Genomic DNA, 14,552 nt, shown 5'->3' on the forward strand with positions numbered 1-14,552 from the left:
AAAATTTCCAGATAATTTTGAGATGGGGAGAAGGGAAATTAAGTGTGGTTGGTTCAATTTTTTTATTTTTATTTTTAAAGTTTGTCTCTTCTACAGGAAAAGGGAGACCCTGAGAGGATAATTGAAACATCTGTAGTAAATATATGGAGCTAAGTTGTTTTTTTTCCTTAGAAACCTGAAGAATGAGATGTAGCAATCTGTTTAGCACATAGAATTACTGATAATACATTGATAAGAGCATTATAAATTCTTTACTACAGAGTAATGATTAACATACCTGGTTTTAGTAGATAGAACTGTGCTGCCCATAAGGTGTACAAATGCATAGTTTGTTTGCTGACATAGCTGAAAAATAAAATAAAACTCTCTGAGAGTAGAAAGCATCAATCATACTAACTTACAAGCAATACAGGTAGAAAATTGGATCCACAGTGCTCGTGAAACACATGGAAATTGATACTTAATGTTCTAGTACAGATAGAGGAGAAATTCGTATTTCTTGAGAGAAACACAAAAATGCACTCTCATATATGTATGTGTATATATTTTTTAATGATATAGTAGTTTAAAATGACATGGTATTAAAGACCAGCTGTAAATTTTCCTTGCAATGTATTAGAGATAATTACCTTGAGCTATGAGATGAAAAGTAAGAATTAAAGCACTTTAGTCCTTCCAAATGGTTTCAGTTTATTAATAATCACTCCAAACATTATCTTATTGCTCAGGCAGAAAAATATTTCCATTGTTTTTTCCATTCATAATTATTTTCACACTCCAGACTTTTTCCTCTGTCATTTTCAAATTTTTATGGGTGTTTTGGTTTTGGGTTTTGTTACTTTTTTTTCCCCTGGAGAGTCTTTTTGTTGCTGTTGTCCAGAGCCTGACACGTGTCATTTTATTTCTGCCAAACAAATCTAAAATTCTAATGGACATCCTAACAGCTTAGTATTTCCTTCCAAATCCTGTATTTCTGCTAGATTCACCTTCCATTAGCTGATAATGTTTGGAAATGTTGCAGTATTTCTTCATCATCATGTGAGCGTATTTATACAACTTGCTCATCACTGCTGTTATTGTCCAGATGAAATGTCTCCCAGGCATGTTCCCTTAGCAGCTTATCCATCCTCTGACAGACCATTCCTCTCACGCTTTGCTGGGAACTGCCTTTTTCTTCCTCTCAACCCAGGCTTCTGCAGGAAGGGGATGGAGGGATTCATGTGTGAAATTCCAGAGTCCTAAAATTGTAGAAAGTAGCTTATTTTTTTTTTCCCCCCTGTGTATGTCTTTTTGGCTAAAACTGAAAGAGCCATTGTAAGCAGGGTGAGGTACCACCAGGGAGAAGGTCTGCACCACCAGGCTCTTTGTGTTGCATATCCTGCTGAAGGACCCTTCACTCCTGCTAACTTGGGTGGGTGTCAGCATCATGGAATGAGTCAGCACAGACCAAAGCTGTCTGCAGTATTGCCAGAGAGATCTGCTTTTTACCTGTTGGCATCAGCAGGTTTTCAGCTGCAGTTAATGTTTATGAGTGGGTTCAGAAGGCTGCATGCAAAAGTGCTTTGGGTTCCTCTCTCCACATGGTCACCTGCATGCAGAATAGCAATTCTAATGCGGTCTCTGACCACAGGACTCTTCAAGTCAGCTGGAGCTCCTGTGCTGAAACTGTTATGATTGGATAATGCTACTGAAATTGGTTTACAGCTTGACTGTACCACATAATTAGGATTCCTTTTACACTACGCTAGAGCTACTAAAGGTCAAAGTTTTGTGACTTGGGTGGGTGGTTCAAATAGTACAGTTTCATCCCATGTGTTGCTCCGGTTTTGTTGTAACTAATATAAAAGGAACCTAAATTCTACATTATTTTTTGAATAAGACCTTACTAAATATTTTTAGGTTTGAATTCTGAAAAAAACAAAGCCACCTGCTAGCAGGGCCAATATACCTTAATTACAAGCATGACCATGAATTGTTTTTCCCTTGTATGAACTACACCATATTTAACAGTTATTGCCACTAACAGAACATACCACTGGTCAATTGGATGGCCATTCCTCCTTATCCTATGACTGAACTACTGATCTCTGGGTATGGATTAGGGAATTTTGGTGTTGTTTTTTTTTTTCTTTTTATATGGGGGATTTTTTTCATGTGTTTCTTTTGTTTGTGGGTTTTTTTTGGTTTTTTTAGGGGGTGTTTTTTGGGTTTTTTTTGCTCTTTTTTTGGGGGGGGTGATTTTGTTGGGGTTTTTGTTTGTTTGCTTTTGTTGTTTTGTTGCTTTTTTTTTAAGCAGCATCTTAAAAATACTCACATCTGGCTCATTTAAGGCAAACAAGCCAGTGTGGCAAAACATGGGTCAGTGTTTTAATGTGGATGAAATAGCCATGAGATGTGACAGCATCCACCGGAAGGTCCCCATTTCCTTCCCATTGTATAACGCCGCACTTTTTTCACACTATGAAGAAGACAATGTCCATATGGTCTTGAGATGAAACTTTTCATGGTTGCTCCCCCTACTATCCACAGCATGGGAAGCAGCTGGTGATTTGCATGGCTTGTTCTTTCTTCCAGGCTCTTTTTGCTGAAATATTGACAAAGATGCTAATGGAATGATTTCTCTCTGGTATTGAAGTGGCACCCAGGCCCAAAGGGTCTCAGAGCTCACCTTGCATGAGGTGAGATTCCAAAGCAAAAGAAGTTTCCCGAATTTATTAATTTCAGCATTTTCCTACCTGACAAATTTTTGCAGAAGAGTTCTCCACCAGGACGATGTGTCCAGAGATGTTTCCTTACTGATAGGATATATGGTGGTCTCTCTAGTCCATCAGCCTCAACCTACTTCCAAAGATTTCTAGAGCCTGTTTAGATACTGTTTCAGGAAGGGCCCTTCCTTTTCTGTACATTTCAGTGAACTCTGATGCTAACAAGTAGGACTCTCTAGTGACAAGTTTTTCTTTTGTTCTGGAACGTGAAATACAAGTACAAGCAGGGAATGTCACAGAGCGATGTTTCCTTCTTATTCCCTTCATTTTGCGCTACCCTGATATTGGACCCATTTCAGAGGGACAGAAGGCTTTATTCTCTATCAGTATGATTTCTGTGGTATGAGTGGACCTTTTAGGATGCAATAATAGCATGTTACGTGGTGATAGCTGCTCCTTTCTCAGGGATTCTTAAAGCTTTTCAGAATGCCTGATACACCTAGTGCTTTGAGAGAACAAAAGGTAGGTGTTGGTGTTGCACCTTTCTTATGTCTGGGGGAATGGGGACAGAAAAGCTTATCAGATATTCAGATGTCCTCAACTGTAAACAGGCATATGTGGTGGAGTTTGGCCCTTTAATCACCTCAGTCATATGGCTGAGGTATAGCTTATGTAGCTGCACTTTTATGATAAAAAACATTTTATTTTCTTGAGTCTCTCCCTGTGGCCAAGGGAGATCCTTCCTTTCTTCCCACTTCTGGCAAGTGGTTTAACTGTCTACTGTGTCTGTTCTGTTCTCATGCCTGGCTGAACAAGAGTGGTTAATGAGGTTGCAGCACTTACAGTGAGTCCAGGTCTGGTGGCAGGACTGGCAGAAAGTACTATGATATAAAAAGTACTACAATAAAGAAAGTACTACAATACATGGACCTGCTCGAGCAAGTCCAGAGAAGGCTATGGAGATGCTCCAAGGGCTGGAGCACCTCTGCTCTGGAGACAGACTGAGAGAGCTGGGCTTGGTCAGCTTGGTCTGGAGAACAGAAGGCTCCAGGGAGACCTTAGAGCAGCTTCCAGTGCCTAAAGGAGCCAACAAGAAATCTGGAGAGGGGCTTTTGACAAGGGCCTGTAGTGACAGGACAAGGGGAATGGCTTTAACCTGACAGAGGGGAGACTGAGATGAGATACTGGGAAGAAGTTCTTCCCTGTGAGGGTGGTGAGACCCTGGCAGAGGTTGCCCAGAGAAGCTGTGGCTGCCCCATCTCTGGCAATGTTCAAGGCCAGGTTGGATGGGGCTTGAAGCAACCTTGTCTCAGGGAAGGAGTCCCTGCCTGTGGCAGGGGATTGGGAATAGATGGTCTTTCCAATCCAAACTGTTCTGTGATTGTATGATTCTGTGATGTGACTCATCTTTAGATAACTGCATGCAAAGGGGCTAACATCTAAAAGAAATAAAAAAATAATTTCATGTTTACTTTAAATCTCAGAAAAGGCAAATGAATATCTCTCTTCTCTCTTGGCAGAACCAGCTCCTTGTGAAAGGCTTGCTGTTCGTAGAGGAGAAGGTTAAGCTGTGTGAAGGCAAGTATAGTAAGAATCCTGTTTTGGAAGAGAATTGTGTTTTGATCTTTGGTCAGATGAGATGATTTTCATATCTGAAAGGCATACAGCCCTTTCTGGTACCATCTTGGGGTGTCACACAACCTGTTAGGAGCAGACTGCACTGCAGCCCTCGGGAGGCTTAAGGGGTGGTGTGTTGTTTGAATAGCCGTGTAGCTGCAATGCCTCCACCAGCTACTTCTCCGTTATGAGAGCAGGAACGTCAGCTTCTGTGGCAGCTGAACCTGCTCAGAGCAGTTCTGGACTGGATATGGGTCCTGTTGCAGAACTGCTGAGAGCTGTTCTGCCTTTTATTTCTCAGTGTGATTTGCAGGTTGGTGGAAGTATAATTTTGGTTGTTGTCTCATGCTTTTGAGAGCTGAGCTAACAGGTTTTGTATAAATTTATAGAAAAAACAGTCACTCAGGGAATTAAATCCTTTTGGAAAGAACTTGATCACACGTGGAGTTCTGTTCAAACCACTGGGCTAGAGATGCTTGCAGAGCCTCTGGATGAGGCTAGTGTGGTGTGGTGACTCCATGTTGGATGCATGTGGGATTAGTTACATTTATTAACAGTTTGCTCAAGCACAGCAAGCTGTCTCCAGCATGTGCCTTTATTCAAAACTAGGTTGTTGCTTGATTTGACCCATTTTCATAGCCTGTAGGGAAGATCTCTTGCTAATCAACAACCTGCTGTATCTGGGTCATTGAAGGCCAATAGGCATTTACAGACTTATGGTCTCGTGTCACTGTTGGTGCCAAATTCCTCTGCACCATTCTTCACCAACTGACTGCTCCACTCAGCCAGCAGTCTGTAGGACTCGAATCCTGAAGGAACTGTGCAGGCACTCCCGCTTGGTGCCTGCTTCTTCAGCAGTGGCCCTGTAATGGAGGTAAAAAGGCAGACTCATGCATTTTACCTTACAGAGATGACTCATGGTCACCTTTCTTTCATAATGTGTAGGCTTGGTGCAGCTCTTGTGGTCCTAGCAACATTAACTTCCTGTGCATGCTTCTTGGTTAGCGCTGTTTTCCTGGGAAATTCTCACTGTCCCAGAAATCAGAGACAGAATAATGTTCCTGCTGCAGGGCATAACGATGTTTTACTGTGTCTGTTTTTCAAATCACAGCCTTACTTTAACATGACTTTTCTTTATACTGCCTGTCAGAATCTGTTTCAATGCCTGTAGGATTTATGATTTCTTGAAGAAACAAACCATTTCCCCTTCTCTTCCAGAAGGAGAAGTGATCTAGGACATTTCTTTCTGGCTCCACACACAACACAGTGTTGCAGCTGTGGGGAGGAGGCAATGAAACATTCTATTAGTTTGTTTCCTGTTGACTTTTTGTTGGCAGTTTCTGGGTAGCTGTTATGAGGGTTTGAGTAGGTGCTCATTTGCCTGCAGTTACAGTTTTAAGGCTGGCATCATACGTGACACCATGAAGCTTTCCTCTGAACCCTCCTGTGGTGGTTGTTGGGCTCTCTGCTCAGAAGGAAACTTCTGCAGGATATGGTCATGCTGGTTTTCTGCTCTCTGGCCTTGTCCTAAGCAGCACAACCCATGGACAAGCACAGTGCAAGCCCATGCAGAAGCCTCCAGATGGGGAAAGAACTTTAGTACACAGTGATAAGGCTCCTTTGAGCTGCAATTGTACTTTGCTTCAGTTCTCATGTAGGGCCTTTAGTCATGTTGAGGCTGAGCCTTCAAAGATGTCTTGAGCAGCTGCCTTCCATTACTGTTCCTTGAGTCTTGACTGCTGTGAGCTCCAGCTGAGGCTCTATAGAAGGTATCCTGTCAAATTTTTTTGTCAGAGTCTTGTATTGTTAAACCTGGGTCTGTATTTGCGCCTGACATTTTTGGGAATATATCCAAAACTTGAAAAGCATGGCAAATCTTTGGCCTTTTTTGGGATGGGAAAAATCTCATAAGAAAAGTTTTGGGCCCAAATGCTGAGGAACATACAGGTCTGCAAGTCAAGCTTATGTGCATAATTTAAGTCAGTCCAAACCATTACGTTCAGTAAAGCATTTTTTGTTAATAATAGGCTTTTGACCACAGTTGTATTCCTGTTATGGGAATTGGGAGTTGCATAACTTAAGTCTGCCTTCATTTTAAGTACCCACTTATATTTGGGGATATTTGTTCTTGCTGGAGTCATAGAAGGAGTGACCGCAAGTGGATTTAAATCTGGAACTTTCTCAAGTGCCATATTTGAGAGGAGCGCAGTGGTTTTGTGGCTCATCAAGCTCCTGACTACAATGTATGTGCTTGGGAGCAGGGTCTCAGGTCTTGCAAATGGTCTCCTTGACTCAGTTGCTGCAGAACAGTTGATGTTGGACATTACAATTGTGTCTGACAAATTCGGTGGCCTCCATACAGTGGGGCTATGGCATTGGTGGATAACGGAAGAGGACCTGATGTCATCTACCCAGACTCGTGCAAGGCATTTGACAGTGTTGTGCACAACATCTCTGTTTCTAAACTGGAGAGGCATGGTTTTGACAGATGGACCAGTTGGTGGATACAGAATTGGCTGGATGGTCATACTCAAAGAGTTGCTGTCAACAGCTTGATGTCCAAATGGTGACCATTGTTGAGTGTTCCTCAGGGGTTGGTGTTGGGACTGGCTCTATTCAACATCTTTGTCAGTGCTTTAGTGTGAAATGTCCATGGCAGGGGGGTTGGAACTAGATGATCTTAAGGTCCTTTCCAACCCAAACTATTCTATGCTTCGATCATTCTATGAGTGCACTTGCAGCAAATCTGCTGTTTACACCAAGCTGTGTGATGTGGTTGACAACGCTGGATGCAAGGAATGGGATTCAGAGGGACCTGGACAGGACAGAGTTCAACAAGACAAGTGCAAGGTCCTGCATCTGTGTTGGAGCAGTCCCAAGCACAACTGCAGGTTGGGTGAGACTGGATGGAGAGCAACCCTGAATAGAAGGACCTGGGGGTGCTGAGTGATGAGAAGCTCCCCATGACCCAGCCATGTGTTCTTGCAGCCCAGAAACCAGCCATATCCTGGGCTGCATCACCAGCAGTGTGACCAGCAGGTCAAGGGAGGGGATTTTTCCCCTCTGCTGTGCTCTGGTGAGACCCCCCCCACAGTGCTGTGTTCATCTCTGGGTCTGTCATCACAAAAGCGATGAGGAGGTGTTGGGCTAAATCCAGAGGAGGCCATGAAGATGCTTTGAGGACTGGAGCAGCTCTGCTCTGGAGACAGGCTGAGAGAGCTGGGCTTGTTCAGCCTGGAGAAGAGAAGGCTTCTGAAGGGGAGACCTTAGAGCAGCTTCCAGTGCCTAAGGGGGCTGACAAGAAATCCAGAGAGGAGATCTGATAAGGGCCTGTAGTGACAGGACAAGAGGGAATGTCTTTAAACTGACAGAGGGGAGGTTGAGATGAGATCTTAGGGAGAAGTTCTTCCCTGTGAGGGTGGTGAGGCCCTGGCACAGGCTGCCTAGAGAAGCTGTGGCTGCCCCATCCCTGGCAGTGCTCAAGGCCAGGTTGGATGGGGCTTGGAGCAACCTGGTCTAGCATAAGGTGTCCCTGCCTGTGGCAGGGGGTTGGAACTGGATGAGCTTTAAGGTCCCTTCCAACCCAAACCATTCTGTTATTCTATGATTTACCTGCTGGTTGTCAGATTCAGCTGCTAAAACATGGCTGTGCTCCCATGCTAGTTGAGCATGCTAACTGTGAGCTGTGAGATTTGCAATCCTTTGCTGTGGAGTTAAAGCCTCTGGCTAAAGAGAGTTTCACTTTGTTGTTGGAATTCATCTCATGTTTCACACAGAGCTGTCTTCTCTGCAGTAAGGGACAAAGCAATTTATGATCACAGTCTTGTGTCTCTGCCTGTTAAGGTGAAGCTCAGATGAGTGATGTCCAGTTTTGGATGGAAACTGTGAAGGCTGGGTTTGTATCTCTTGTTTTGGGGGTTAGATAGTAGTGGGAAAATTCAACTTGATTTTGGTGTTCCTGTTGCTAAAGCTCTTGGTCCAAATCTGTTTTCGTAGGTGAGGATCGCATTGATGTCCTGGCTGAAATATGGGATCACTATTTTACAGAGACTCTTCCTACACTCCAGGCAATATTCTACCCAGTCCAGGTAACCTTAATTATAACTCAGTCTTCAGTCAGGTGGGGCAATGTAATAACAATATCTGCTATGAGCACATAGAAATTTCTGTTCCAGCAGCACTTTTTGGCCCCTGGCTAAACAGGTCTCAAAACCTTTAAACTGTATCTGGGACAAAGCAGAATAGCATTAACTGTGTAAGAAGAGCTGCTGAAATCTACTGGGCAAGCACACTTTGGGCTGAATTTATTCCCATTTGTCTACCCTCTCTCTGTGCTTAGCTAAGCTTGAATGCTGAAACTATTGGATGATACGTTGTCTAGGCTGAAGCTCTGTGCCATTCGTATTTCTATTTCTTCTGCTTTTAAATTGCTGGGACTGTTGGTGCAAATGATAATACTAACAACTTGCTTTCAGAGGGACAAGTCTGAAGTCTAGATCAGGGACAAATGTGTCTAACTCACCCTAAATACTTCTGGAGGGCTTATATCCCAGTTGTGCCTTTGGAAAATCCTCTATTGGGATTTTTTAAGCATTAATAAGGAGACAAGTAAATCCATGGGTAGAGGATGAATGAACACCTTCATGTAAAACCTGTTCACTGGACATTTTGAAAGCTGAGTATCCTATTGGAAGTGTTGAGCTGTATAATTTTTAAAGGTAGTTTTAGTCAGGTTTTCCATACAAGCAGTGCAATTACCTCCCCAGCCTATTTTGATCTCCTTTTCCATGAGAGGAAAAGAAAAACGTACCTCATGAGGAGACTGATGTTCTTGGAAATGCTAGCCTCCTCCTCTTGACTTCTGACTCTTTTGCAAGACACTGATTTCCAGAGCACCTTAAAATTATTTTCTCTTATATTGTTTAAAAGGCAGCAGGTAAAGCTCAAAGGTTGTCCTTTTACTCTAATCCTGTTAAAGCTGGCATTTCCTAAAAGAGAAAGGATTTCTGCAAAAACAGATACTAACCTTTCTGCTGTGTTTATTTTTATTCTTTCCTTGCTGCAGATGCTTAAAGGTAGGTGTTTGGCAGGTAAAACTGCACAATTATAATATCCTTCCTTGTCTGTCACACCCACTGATGCTAATAATTCTGCCACTTACCAGAAAAATTTATTCCACTCCTATTAAGTGTCTCTAATGAGAAACTGAACAAAACTTACCACACAGTGGGTGCGGGTTTTGGTAGTAACTAGGTGGTGAAAGATTTACTATGGGATGTTGAAGTTCTGTGAGAGCATAGCTTTTTTACTGTATTTGTCATATCACAATATCTGAGTCACTCAGAATTATTTCACAGAAGCTGTGAAGTTAGGGAAGTATTGCCATTTAACAGATGAGGAACTGAAATGTGACAGACAGTATATTTAAAGCTCTGTAGCCTACATAAATGTATGAATTTAAACCACCTAAATACATCCAAGAATACAGCCAGGTTGGACAGGGCTTTGAGCAACCTTATCTAGTGGAAGGTGTCCGTGCCCTTGGCAGGGGTTTGGAACTGGATGAGCTTTATAGTCCCTTTCAACCCAAACCATTCTGTGATGCTACGGTAAGAATTTGACTGGGTGAGCTCTCCTAGGCTGCAACAGAGAGAGCTGCTGGTGCAGCAAGGAATAAGAAATTGTTCTTATTTCAGGCCACTGCCCTAATAACAAGATTGGGCTCTTCCTATACATCATGTCACCACATGTGAAGAGAGCTCATCTAGTAAACCTTTATCACCAAGCCACAGTTCGTTATGTGCTGCTCTGGAAGATGGGAAAGTCAGTTAGTGGTTGGTTCCCTGTTCTTTGCTGCAAATGTCAATGTGATTATTTGGTTGTGCCCTTCTGTGGTTTCAGGGACTGCCCATTCAGAATGAAAGTCAGCTGAATGTGTGAGTGGATGATACTGAAGGTAGTAACTAGAAGTAATTTCCTATTTCAGCTAAATTTAAACCCAGGGCTCATAGCTGTTACAGAAATATGACCTTTAAGCCAGCCAAGTTGGTTAAATTGCTGTACAGAGGGAAACTATGTAAACAGGTCACTGGCTTTCATATAGTTGCAGCTGTTGATGTAACTACTTGGTGTGGAAAAAGAATAGCAAATTTTGTTTTGTTTGGCATGATGAGATGTTTGCATTTTGAAATGGGGTATGAAGTTAATGGGACTAAACTGCGTGATATAAATAAAAAGTGTGCAGCTGCTGAGATATAGTTCAGAGATATGTACCAGTCTTTTCTATGCCTCTGTTTCTAAATACAGTGATGGTTTAAAACAGCGGAGTGCTTTTATTATGGCAGAGCTGCCCTCCAGACTATTGGATTTAATTTGTATTTACATATTAATGCTGTTAATTATGACATTAAACCCATTATGAGTTAATGATTAACTGCTTTTTATTCCTTCCAGCTAAATATTTGCCATATTGAGTGTGTTATGGAAACCATAAAATCATTCCCAAACAGACCATGGGGCAGAGATTAATGTACTGGGAAGAACAAGAGAAATTCTTAAGGCTAGAAATTGCTGGGCAGAGCTGGAAGGAAAATTTCTGCCATTAACTTCCAGTGGGGCAAGAGAAAGCTGTGTGGATGTTAAGCATAGCAGAGGGAAAGGCAGTAACACCAGAATGCCTAATGGAGTCCAAATGTGTTTAAATATGCTAAGAAATATTACATCATCTTAATCTGTTAAGCCTGCTTACTTGTGTTGATGTAGAAGAGTAACCAGGAGGATATAGAGCACCCTGTTGCTCCTTAAAATTATCAAAGCTGTTGCTCTTTAAAATGATGTTTGGTAAAAGCAGTCTTGCTTTTGCTGTAGCCTAAATCCTAAAACCTGTAACACACTGACTTGTGGATTTTTGTCATATCAGCAAGGTCTAAAGTGTAGTCATGGTTTAAGCCCAGCCATAAATCAGATCATGCAGTCTCTGTCTGCCCCCCCACCCAGGGATGGGGAGGAGAATTGAAAGAATGTAACTCCCATGGGCTGAGATAAGAACAGTCCAATCACTAAGGTATAACACAAAACCGTTGCTGCTACCACCAATAATAATGATGGTAAGGGAAATAACAAGGGAAGAGAATACAACCACTCACCACCCGCCGACTGATACCCAGCCTGACCAAGCAGTGATCTAGCCCTTCCAGGTAACTGCCCCCAGTTCTACATCCTGGGCATGACGTGCTGTGGTATGGAATACCCCTTTGGCTAGTTTGGGTCAGGTGTCCTGTCTCTGCTTCCTCCCGGCTTCCCCTCCTCCCTGGCAGAGCATGAGACTCACAAAGTCCTTGGTCAGACTAAACATTGCTAAGCAGCAACTAAAAACATCGGTGTTATCAATGCTGTTCCCAGGCCAAAAGTCAAAACCACAGCACTGCGCCAACTATTAAGAAGGAGAAAAATGACTGCTATGGCTGAACCCAGGACAACCTTGACCAAAAAGAGGATCCAGCACAGACCAGATGTAGGCTTTGTTAAGGAATACTCTGTACCAGCCTCTTTCCCTGCCAGACCTTCTCTGGTTTCTCAGCTCAAAAGCAGGAGCTGCATTCATCTGGCCTTTGGATGTTTGTGAACAGATTGGGTGGCAGTTGAGTTTCATGAATATGTAGTCTTTTGGTGAAACACAGACCCATTTTGGTTTCACTCCAAACCTAGTGGCATCTCAGGTAAGGTGTTACTTTTTCTGGAATTTGCATGGGGCAGAGACTGAGAGGGAAGTGACCAAAGAGTACTATGAACCCTCAGCCTTATCAGCTGGAGGTGCTTTGCCACAGCAGCAAGAGCAAGATAGACCCTTTCTCTCTGTGTGCATACGTGTGTTGATGTGATGCTTACACATCCCTTCACCGGTTCTTGGACTTTGCTTTCTGTGTTTTTTAGGGTCAGGAGTTGACGATCCGTCAAATTGCTCTTCTTGGCTTCAGAGACTTGGTCTTGCTAAAAGTAAAATTGGAAGAAATTCTTCCTCTGGTCCAGACAAAACTTCCTGCTTCCATTGTCCAGATGCTGTTAATTCTGCAGGTGGGGAGCCTCTGTTATTTGTCTGACTCCCCTTGGTTATCTCAATCTCATTGAACTGGAAAGGAGAGTGAGGAGGGAAGACAGTGTGATGAAGGGGAAGCAATGTGTGCTAATTTGGGAGTGCTAAGTGTAGAAATGAGAGCTGAATTTGAATGTCCTGAGTTTTCCCTGGAACAGGTAAGGACGTTGCCATGAAAGGGCTGGGTTCTGCTGTTTGGTGTTCCTCCTCTCCAGCTAGGAACAGTCATAGGTTGTTGGCTTTTTTTTTTCCCACATATATTTTCATCTCCCAGCTTCTCCGAAGTCCTCTTTGTGCCCAAGTTCTCCTGATTTCTCAGCTTTACCATGTCAGGGTGAGGCTCCGTCACAGTGAACTGTGGAATTTGGATGAGCTGTAACTGCTGACTGCCTGATGCCAGCGCCTTGGCTGGCTGGGATGCTAAGCAACATCTCCCCTGAGAGGGGGAATACCTTTTGGCAGCAGGCAAAATGTTATATGTCTTCCAAAGGCCTCTCCCAGACCTTCTGGGAGGAATAACTTTTTCGTCTAGATCTCAAGAGAGTATTTTCCAAGCATGCCAAGCACAGTCTACTACACCAGCTAGTTTATCTTTTAATGTAACCCAGCCTGACAGTCCTGCAAAACACCATGTTAACCAGGTCGCTGTTTGGGTTTCTTCCAGTTTTATTTCTTCTCCAGTTTACCTTATAAAGAGTGGCAGGGAATAAAACTTCCTCAAGTGCAATCAAAATTGCAAAGTGGCTAAGCTGGTATTTCTGTGTGAGTTCTTGCTGTTCTGATGTTCCCAGTGACCCAGACTTCAATAACAGAATATACTAAAGTGTCAATTTCCCTGAAATATTTTAATAAAAGAATCTTGAGGGCAAAGAGGGTCTTAGAAAGAAAAGCTTAATGAGGCTTAGTAGGAAGTTAAGCCTGTGTACAGGTTCTGAAATTACTGTTAAATTGGTTAGTGTTATCTAGCATCTTCACAGCTGTAAGCTGAACTACAGAGGGTGCCTTTTTTGCAGTCCTGCCTAGGAAAGGAGTGGTGCTTTGCCAAAAATACATTAAGGTTTTTCTATGAAGATCTGTTTCCTGGTAGAACTAGCAAATCCTTGGTGTGAGTGTACCTTGTACCTACCTACCCCTTGATCAGAAAAAAGACAGCTAGGTACATGATGTCTATAGGGTTATAGCTGTGACTTAAACATGGAGGTTGACCAGAATGGCACCCAAAAGCTCCATTTGGGCTTATCAACTCTGCTTCTCCAAGTGGTCTACTGATATAGTTGAATTATTCCAGTGCAGAGATATTTGACAGATGCCAGACTTTACTCGAAAACCGTACTCAGAAGTAGGTAAGGATAATGTTGTTTTTAAATGGTTGAATTTCAGAGTGTCCATGAGCCTACTGGACCCAGTGAGGGCTACCTACAGCTGGAAGAACTCGTCAAGCAAGTAATATCACCGTACTTGGGTTTGTGTGAGGATCATGGCTTCTCTGGTAGCACCTGCTTGCTTGGTAAGTCATGTGCATCATACAGAAGCTCTTGTTGGGGTATGAAGCAGTGCTAGAAAGTTGACAGTGCATGACTCCATGAGAAACAGAAATCAAAGGCTAAAACATCTTGGCTCACTTGGTGGACCAGTAACAGACCTCATGAAATTCAACAGGGCTGAGTGAAAGGTCTTCCTGCCTGTAGCATGGTGTTGGAACTAGATGAGCTTTAAGGTTCCTTCCAACCCAAGCCCTTCAAACTCAAACTGTTAAAAAAAAATTAAAAAAATTTGTATATAAACTGTGGATAAATGGGTCTAGGTGAGACAACTGTCACTTCACTTCAGGAAATGGATACTTATTGTGGAAAATTCCTCCACACATGATCCATGAGCTCTGCTTACACATGTGGCCAGCCAGAAAGGATTGGCTAGCTAGGAAATGGGTGTAGTGGTACTGATTTAACAGTCGAGAAGATTTAAATAGAACAAGTAAAGAAAGCTCTAGTCTTCCTCTGTTTTTATAAGCTTTAGCCTTTGTATAGATGCAGATTGTGGCAAGCTGGAGACACACAATCTGTCTTTTAGTACACCTTAGCAGTACAGGGGAAAAGATGGTGTTGCACTCAAAGGACTCAAAGTCAAAATGACTCAGA

The 14,552-nt window shown here is 42.8% G+C and overlaps 1 protein-coding gene across 2 annotated transcripts in view; it reads left to right on the forward strand.

The window, feature by feature from the left end:
• The window catches only part of PRR5L (proline rich 5 like), a 42,203-nt gene that overhangs the window by 21,908 nt on the left and 5,743 nt on the right, over positions 1–14,552 (forward strand). Inside the window, exons 5-8 of one of the 2 annotated variants that reach the window (XM_005150614.3) lie at positions 4,226–4,283; positions 8,319–8,410; positions 12,255–12,395; positions 13,795–13,921. In XM_005150614.3, the coding sequence (XP_005150671.1) occupies positions 4,226–4,283; positions 8,319–8,410; positions 12,255–12,395; positions 13,795–13,921 (418 nt within the window). The remainder of the gene's footprint in view (positions 1–4,225; positions 4,284–8,318; positions 8,411–12,254; positions 12,396–13,794; positions 13,922–14,552) is intronic. The other variant, XM_031050477.2, reaches the window with a different exon arrangement.

This window comes from Melopsittacus undulatus, chromosome 8 (assembly GCF_012275295.1).
Source record: "Melopsittacus undulatus isolate bMelUnd1 chromosome 8, bMelUnd1.mat.Z, whole genome shotgun sequence".
NCBI classification, from domain to species: domain Eukaryota; kingdom Metazoa; phylum Chordata; class Aves; order Psittaciformes; family Psittaculidae; genus Melopsittacus; species Melopsittacus undulatus.